The 9,172-nt window shown below is 39.4% G+C and overlaps 1 protein-coding gene across 1 annotated transcript in view; it reads left to right on the top strand.

The window, feature by feature from the left end:
* The window catches only part of TEX9 (testis expressed 9), a 66,875-nt gene that overhangs the window by 40,506 nt on the left and 17,197 nt on the right, over positions 1 to 9,172 (top strand). Inside the window, 4 exon segments of the mRNA XM_006765239.2 lie at positions 4,044 to 4,089; positions 4,917 to 4,999; positions 6,937 to 7,115; positions 9,134 to 9,172. The exon segment at positions 9,134 to 9,172 is cut by the window's right edge and continues 14 nt beyond it. Coding sequence (XP_006765302.1) covers positions 4,044 to 4,089; positions 4,917 to 4,999; positions 6,937 to 7,115; positions 9,134 to 9,172 — 347 coding nt within the window.

Genomic DNA, 9,172 nt, shown 5'->3' with positions numbered 1-9,172 from the left:
CCCTCCCCACGCGGGAGTCTGTACTTGTTCTTTAATAAATCTTCACCTTTACTATACAAAAAAAAAGACAATGGTAGCTCAAGCAATTTCCTGACCAAATAGTCTCAGAGTAAATCTTTACTAATATTTACTGACCTTTATGATAGTCTGTCTGTTAACAGAACTGCCTGCCTGACTAAGGGCTATATGTGTATCCAAAATTGAATAAAAGATTGGCAAGGCCTGGGCACCAGTGGAAGTCCTTCCCCTTGTGTTGGGCTTTCCTCCTGACCCCCAATATTTCCAAATTATTATTTCTTGTCTCATCTTTGTTATTTTCACGCAGCCCTTCTCCAGATCCCAAACCTTGAACTACACGGGACATGGGTCACACAAGATTATGAATTCATTTTTTATTTTAAATCATTTTTTATTTTTCAATTACAGTTGACATACATTAAAAACATTAGTTTCAAATGTACACCCCAGTGATTACACCTTATAGAACTTACTGAGTGATTATCCAAATAAATTTGTAACCATCTGACACCATACATAGTTATTAGAATACTAGAGGCCCGGTGCATAATTTGTGCATGGCTGGGGTCTGGCCGGCCCGCCCCGATCGGGCTTATCGGGCTGGCCAGCTGGGGGAAGGGCACCTGGGAGGTTTGCCAGCCAGCCCTGCCCCTGATAGTAGTGGGGGTGGCTGACTGGGGGCGGGGCTAGTCAGGGAGGGGCCAGCTCTGCCCCTGGTTGAACTCCCGGCCGAACTCCCAGTCGAGGGGACAATTTGCATATTAGTCTTTTGTTATATAGGATTATTGACTCTATTCCCTATGCTGTACTTTACATTCCCAAGACTATTCTGTAACAACCAACTTGTACTTCTTATTTTATCTTTTTCCCCCCTTGTGCCCAACCTCCCTCCCATCTGGTAACTGTAAAATGTTCTCTGTATCTATGAGTCTTTCTATTCTGTTTGTTTATTTTGTTTTTTAGATTCAGTTGTTAGATATGTATTTATTACCATTTAATATTGTTCTTTTTTTTCTTTTCTTCTTTTTCTTAAGAAAGACCCTTTAACATTTCATGTAATACTGGTTTGGTGGTAATGAACATCTTTAGCTTTTTCTTATCTGTGAAGCTCTTTATATGTCCTTTGATTTTAAATGGTAGCATTGCTGGATAGAGTAATCTTGGCCGTAGGTACTTGCTTTTTATCACTTTGAATATTTCTTGCCCATCCCTTCTGGGCAGCAAAGGTTCTGTTGAGAAATCAACTGACACTTGTATGGGAGCTTCCTTGTAGGTAACTAACTGGTTTTCTCTTGCTTTTTAAGATTCTTTATCTTTCACCTTTGCATTTTAATTCCTATGTGTGGGCCTCTTTGAGTTCAACTTTGGGACTCTGATTTCTGGACTTGCATGTCTGTGCCCTTCACCAGATTAGGGAAGTTTTCTGTCTATTTTTTTTTTCTTGAAATATGTTTTCAATTTTTTGCTCTCTCTCTTCTCCTTTCAGAAACCCCCATGATTCCAATGTTGGTACATTGAAGTTTTCCCAGAGGCTCCTTTACGCTCTCTCTTTTTTTTTCTTTTTGCTGTTCCAACTGTTTCCAATTGCGGTTTTTTGCTTCCTTATATTCCTCTACTTCATCTACTATACTGGTGATTCCCTGTAATGTAGTCTTCATTTCAGTTAGTGTGTATTCTTCATTTCTGTTTTTTTTTTAAATTTTCTATCTTTGTTTTTGTTTCCTATCTCTTCTTTCTAAGTTCTCACTAAGTTCATTAAGCATACTTATAATCAGTGTGTTGAACTCTGTTTCTGATAGGTTGTCTCCATTTTGTCTAGTTCTTTTTCTCATGGGCTGTCCTGTTTTTCATTTGGGACATGTTTCTTTGTCACCTCATTTTGGCTGCCTCTCTGTGTTTCTTTCTGTGTATTAGATAGATCTGTTATTTCCCAGGCTTGGTAGAGTGACCTTATGTAGTAGGTGTCCTGTAGGATCCAGTGGCATAGCCTCTCCATTCACTTGAGCTGGGCACTCCAGGTGTAGACCCCCTGTGTGGGCTCTGTACACCCTTCTGTTGTAGTTGAGCCTTGATTGCTATTGACATGTCAATGGAAAGGAGCTACCCCCAGGACAGTTGGCTGCAGGGACTGGCTGTGACCACCAACCACCATGGAGGATAGATGGCTGTGCTGGGGCCCACCCCACAGAGAAGGATTTACTTGAGTGTGTTACTTGTGGAGGTGGTTGGGTAGTGCTTCACTATGGTCTGAAGATGTTTACCAGGTGCACTGGCTCTGAGGCCTCCTGGGGTTGCTGGCCAAGCTCATTTGCTGCTTGTGTTCTGCCTGGAGCCAGCCGGCATGAGCTACAAAGAGATCTGCAGATGGCTGCTACTGTGCTGGGCTTGGAGATGCCCTGGCAAGGCCAAACTGCGAACCAAGGCCAGCTGCTGCTTGTGCCGGGCCTGGGGTCACTTAGCTGGAGGTATGGGGTACACTGAGGCCAGATGTTGCTTGTTAGAGAGATTTTTATGAAAGTCTGAAGCATGAGCCAAGATAGGCCATTTGTATGGGAAACCTACTGGAAACAGCTTGGATAGGCTCACAAGTTGCGGGGACAGGGTTTCAGGGAATCACCAAGGCAGGGTGACTCTTGAGACTCAGATAAGGTACTCACCGGCTGGCTCTATGGCAGGGGTCTCAGAAAAGGAACAGCGGCCTCTGTCAGCACTTAAACATTTTTTTAAAATTTATTTATTGATTTTAGCAGGGGAGAGAGAGAATGAGAGAAGGAAACATCTATTTGTTGTTTCACTTATTTATGCATCCATTGGTTGATACTTATATGTGGCCTGGGGATGGAACCTGCAATCTTGGTAAATCAGACATCTAAGCAACTGAGCTACCCAGCCAGGGCTCTGCCAGCACTTTTATCTGACAGAAAGCTGTCTACCCACAGGTTTCACCTTGATGCCACACAATCCACTTCCTCCCTGTATGCCCCTGGTTCCTGTTGCCCCAGTGCTAGACCTGAGAGGGAGTGAGTCCAGTAGGTCAGCCCATGGTTCCTTTTAAAGGGACTGCCTGAACTCCAGAAGTCCTTGGTCTTACTCAGCCATAGTCCATGCTGGTTTTGTTGTGTGCATTTTTAAAAGATTTTCTTACTGATTTTTAGAGAGAGAGGCAGGGAGAGGGAGAAAGAGAAACATCAGGTTTCTACACACCTGGTCCCACACCTACATCTCCAAGCCCAGGTGACATGGTTGCTACACAGGAAAGCCATTGGCGGAATAATCAGTAAGGGGAACTAAATTCTGTGAGTCAGAACATTCAGTTTAACGTACAACGCGCTAGCCGAAAGAGAATGTGAGAGTGAAACATTGATCAGCTGCTTCCTGCAGGCTCCCTGCCAGGGATTGAACCCACAACCTGGGCATGTTCACTTATCAGGAATCAAATCAGCCACCTTTAGGTGCATGGGACGATGCCCAGCTAACTGAGCCACACCAACCAGAGATTCTTGTTGGTTTTCATAGCAGAAGTTATGGAGATTTCTTTTCTTGGCCCTGGAACCCTGGGCTGGGGGGACCTGGTATGGGGCTGGGACCCCTCACTCCTCAGGAGGGACCTCCACAGCTGAGATATCCCTCCCACTTTTTATCACCATATGTAGGTGTGGGACCAGCCCGTTCCACATCTCCACTCCCCTCCTACTAGTCTTGATGAGGCTTCTTCTTTAAACTTGATGAGGACTTACATTCAGCTAGATTTCAGGCGGTTCTGAATGATGGTTGTTCTGTAGTTTAGTTGTCATTTTGATGTATACAGTGCCATTCAAGTACAGTATTTTTAAGGTGACTTATTCAACCAAACCACTTATTTGTGACACTCATGTTAAATAAATTAATATATGCATGCCTAAAATTATAGCAAAGTCTACTTGATGTATATTTTTTCCTTTCAAATATAGTTGCTGTTGAATTTTATTGGGTCTCAGTTCAATATCAACTATTATTATTAATGTATGTTTATTTTTGGTCTCTAGAGGTCTATTATCTGAAGGGACAGTTCATCTATATTCAGAAACTCAGGTATGAAATCAAACTTTTTGTGAGTATAATTACATTCTGTAAAATTTAGGGTTTTTTTTTAGACTTTTCTTACACAGAACAGAGAAGTGTTATGACTCTAGAAATAGAATATAAGCTTGATACTCAGAAAAGATGTCTTCATGAAATTTTGCTCATAAAATAAATGAAATCCATTTTTGTCTCATAATTTCACCGAACAATTTGGAGCTATGATGGAAAAAATTCTAAGTGAAATGAATCTGTACCCTAAGGATATTTTAGTTTTCTATCTGAAGCCCAAATTTATAGATAGAAAATCTGAAAAAGAAAAGTATTTATATACAAAGAATGTATTTTTAAAAGGTTAATTCATTCATTTAAATATTTACATATTTACATGTAGGGATTATTATTGTAGATGCCGAGCTTACTGTGGACTGTAAATTCCCCACCCATGGGGATGTAGGTCTAAGTAACAGTATACATCAAGCATGTCAAACTCACAGCTGGCTGCAAGTTTGACATGGTTGGTACACAGGAAGGCCATCGGGGGAATAATGAGTAAGGGGAACTAAATTCTGCGAGTCAGAACATTCAGTTTAACGTACAACCCGCTAGCTGAATATCCTTTAAACTTTGGGACTCATTTTCTTTGTCTTGGAATCTCTTGGTCCTAATATCATCTAGGATTTTTCCAGCTATAGAATTCTGGGATTTTTAAAAATACAGTTTGATTCACTTCATGAAAGTAGCAATTCTTTTATGTAGCAAACCAACAAGTCTGAATTACTTACTTTAGCACTTGATTAGAATCTAACTAATCAATAATTTAAATTTTTTTCATATAGCCAAAGAGCAAAAATGTCGATCCAGTAAACAAGGTTAAAAAAAACCTACACTCTTCAAATAAAGGAAAGAAAACAAATTCAAGGTATAGTACAGTTTTAAAAGTATACTTTTTCCCTAAATTTTATAATTTACAGTAGTATCATTCTTTTTTAAAAATATTTTTTATTGATTTTAGAGAGGAAGGGACAGGGAGAGAGAGATAGAAACATCAACACTGAGAGAGAATCATTGATTGGCTGCCTCCTGCATGCCCCAAAATGGCTATTGAGCCTGCAACCTGGGCATGTGCCCTTGACTGGGAATCGAACTATGACCTCCTGGTTCATAGGTCAATGCACAACCACTGAGCTACGCTGGTCAGGCCATTCTTAATTATTAAGTTTTTTGTTTCTCCGGGTCTTTTTTTTACCACAAAATATATAAAATTACACCATACACACACACACACACACACACACACACACACACACATCTGTCCACATTCAATAATTTAAAACATTTTCTATCAGAAATGTCTTACAGCAGTTAATTTTGTATTTTCTTAGAACTATGACTAGAACCTAGATGTTATTTTCTGCCTACTTCTCTCAAGTAAACGAAATTGCATATATTTTTTGAGTATTTAATGGCACCATACCTTACTGTATTTATTGAGACATAGAATGATTTGACTTGCTCTAAGACTATAATATAATTTACATTCTATTGTTTTTGATGAAAAATAATTCAAGACTGGTCTTTATGTGTTAAAAATGGGGCCAATGAGGCTCTTTGGGTTGGAGACTTTCTAGAAAAGGAGGGTCATACCTGCTGTGGGTTGTACCAATCAGCTTCTTATTCACAGGGTTATTCAATTTATATGTCTACTAGAGGCCCAGTGCACGAAATTCATGCACGAGGGGTGGGGGGTCCCTCAGCCCGGCCTGCAACGACACCAGCATCTCTCGCCCTGGCTTCTGGCCTGAGGCCCCTCTCCTCCTTCTGTATGGCCAGGGCAGGGAAACTGGGCTTGCGTCACTGTGAGCCCAGCATCCCTCACCCTGGCCTCTGGCCCGAGGCCCCTTCCATTCCTCCGCGTGGCCAGGTCAGGGACCCTCCCCCCCGCCTCCATGCGGCCGAGATGCAGACGCTGGGCTCACATTGCTGGGGCGACACCACTAGCTTCCCGCCCTGGACCACTATGGGCACTGCCATCTTTGTCGTGGAGTGATGGTTTATTTGCATATTACTCTTTTATTGGGTAGGATTACTTACCTAAACTCCTAATTTGGGAAAAATGTTTGTTAATTTTTGTGTCTGTTAATTGGCTAAATAACCTTTTTGTTTTTTTCAATAAATAGAGACAAAAATAGAGTGAAAGGATAGGAAGAAAAATCTAAAAATTGACTGAAGAAGAGAGAATACATACTATATACTGGAAAGGTTATCTTATTTTTTAGACTTCATGTTTACTTTTATCAAGAAAAGGTTGCTTTTCAAAATAAAATTCAGAAGCTTTTGCTTTTGTATCAAAAGTAAATCCAACTTTTTGGTCGACTTTGATCCTGGTTACAATGTGTTTTTTAGGTTGAAAAAAATGTTGAGTTTGAGCTAAGAAGTGTTTAATCTGTAATTCTTTCTCAAGAGATATTATTTTTTTAGTGTTTGCAGAATTATGGCTAGAGTGCTATTATTTGTACAGGTCTTCTCCAGCAACATGTGAAATTAAAAGCCACAGGCTAGATTTGACCAAGGAGGCCAAGTTTAGTACTTTTATTTTTGATGTTCACTTGTTTGGAGGCAATATTAAAATAAACAGGCCTCACAAAGCCTTCTCTAGCTCTGTGGTTCTGTAATTCATAAAGATGGAAAGTCTACTAAGACACTTATAGACGTTGAAAGTATCAACTATAGGTTTCATCATAAATTTAAATTTTATGATAATTTTGATATGCTTTGTTATTTGGATAAGTTATATTTAGGAGTCTTACATATACAGTATGTGTAATGTACATTTACATATGTAATTTTCTTTTTTAGTATAAAGTTGAAATACTCTGATGTACCAACTGCCAATGATGTTGCCATTCCAGAGGATTTCTCAGACTTTTCTCTTGCAAAAACAGTTAGCAAAATTGAAGGGCAACTGGAAGAAGAAGGCCTACCTGATTATATAGATGATGATATTTTTTGTGGTGCTAGTAAAGACATTGGAACAGGTAAGTTTTATTTATAGCACAGTTAATTAGAAAAAGATATTTAGAAACTTTTTTGCATTTTAAAATATATTGTGATGTATTTGTTTCAAAATCATCTAGTGCATTGGTTCTCAACCTTCTGGCCCTTTAAATACAGTTCCTCATGTTGTGACCCAACCATAAAATTAATTTTGTTGCTACTTCATAACTGTAATGTTGCTACTGTTATGAATCGTAATGTAAATATCTGATATGCAGGATGGTCTTAGGCTACCCCTGTGAAAGGGTCGTTCAACCGCCAAAGGGGTCACGACCCACAGGTTGAGAACCACTGATCTAGTGGGACATGATGGTGGAAGGAATGAGTGGGATTGTAACTGAAGTAATTGGTTATGAGTCAGTAATTATGAAAGTGGATCATGGGAAAGTAACTGCTTCATTGAACTAGTCTCTACTTTTATGGTGTTGGTTTCATTGACCACTCTTCAACTAAGGTTAAAATGTCCCAAAACTAATCCTTAAAACATTAAAATTAAAAAAACACACACACACACCGGTGCCACATGATTCTTTGAATTTTTTCATTTGCCATTATTATATTCTGCTTATTGCATATTAAATTAACACGTGCAAAAGGATAAATGAATTATAGATGTAGCATCAGATAAAATGATCAAATGAGTTTTCTAACCAATATAATTTTCTTTCTTATAAACTCATTTTCGTCAGACCACTAGAAACGTAATAGTACTAAGTTTAGATCATCTGAAGACATTGTTAGTTACCAGTAATGCCTCTAAAATTATGTTGAGTTTGTGAGGAGTCACCAATGCTATTGTAAACAAAAAATAAGACAGCTCAGTGTATATGTACATAGTTAATGCTGAACTATAATTAATTGTGAGTTCAGACAAGCCACTTAGCCCCTCTATAATAGCAATATATTAGTTTCAAAATTTAGCAGTTTGTATTAGGTGATTATAAACTCTATCTTTAAAATTATCTGATTCTGTGAAAATCACAACAATTATATGTATAATGATTGTTGTGCTGCATGCTAGTTAGTCATAAGTGAGGAGAAATATATTTATGCATTTACTGTATTTATTGACCTCTCCAAGTTTTCTGGGGCTAATTGTCAAGAAGGAAGTTAAATGAAGCAGGACGTTGCCTTTGTGTCTCTGTTAAGATGCCTTCAAGGACACAATGGTCAGATGTTAGCTGTTCCTCAGCACACGGTGGACATGGCCCTGTTACAGTATTCCTCTTCCCTGATACAGGGAACCAGCACAAACCACTTTTTCTAGTTGCTCAATTAACCCTCTGCATCTTTACCCCTTTATGACAATTTTTGCCCTACGTGTCTCCCCTTTTATTCTTTTATTCCAGATGATTGCCTGTGGTTACCTGGGGGAGGAAAAGATCAACAAGTAGTTTAGCAGCACATATTGCTTTGTAAGACTAATAGTTGGGGTGGGATGGGGAGGTTAGTGCTGGGTGCCTAAGGGAGAGAAAGAGATCCTAGGAAAAGGTCATGCTCTCCCATTCTTCTTTCTTTTCCCCTAGAGACCAACTACTGCAAATGTCACACTTTTGAATTTATCATTCCCCTTCTATCCCTGTTAGCCTGAAGTTATATGAGAAGCTAGAAAGAGAGTTGAGGCTAGAGATCTAGGTGGGTTAGAACCAACCGCAGCTCATCAGCTCCACTGGGGACCTTGATGAGAGCTTGGGAACAGAAAGTGTGCACGCAGACGTATGCCTGTGGTTCAGATTCTCAGGAGTGCTTTGGTTCTCCCCTCACCCCGGGCCCCCCTTTTTTCACTTGGTTCCACTGTTGAAATGTGAGCATTTGTTTCTGTTGGGTGATTTGTTAATTTATCTTTAAATTAGGAGTATTTAGTCTTCCCAAACAGGGATCTCCTGTTAGATTCCCATCTTGAACGTGTTTGTTCTTTCATAATATAATGGTCTGTCTTATAAATGATGATGTTTTAGATTCAGTGAAAAGCAATAAATATAATTATTTAAATCCACAGAAGCACAGATCAGATTTCTGAAGGCCAAACTCCGTGTTA

The sequence above is a fragment of the Myotis davidii genome, unplaced genomic scaffold (genome assembly GCF_000327345.1).
Source record: "Myotis davidii unplaced genomic scaffold, ASM32734v1 scaffold441, whole genome shotgun sequence".
NCBI classification, from domain to species: Eukaryota; Metazoa; Chordata; class Mammalia; order Chiroptera; family Vespertilionidae; genus Myotis; species Myotis davidii.
The sequence above is the reverse complement of the archived record's forward strand: the minus strand, read 5'-3'. Positions and strand labels throughout refer to the sequence as shown.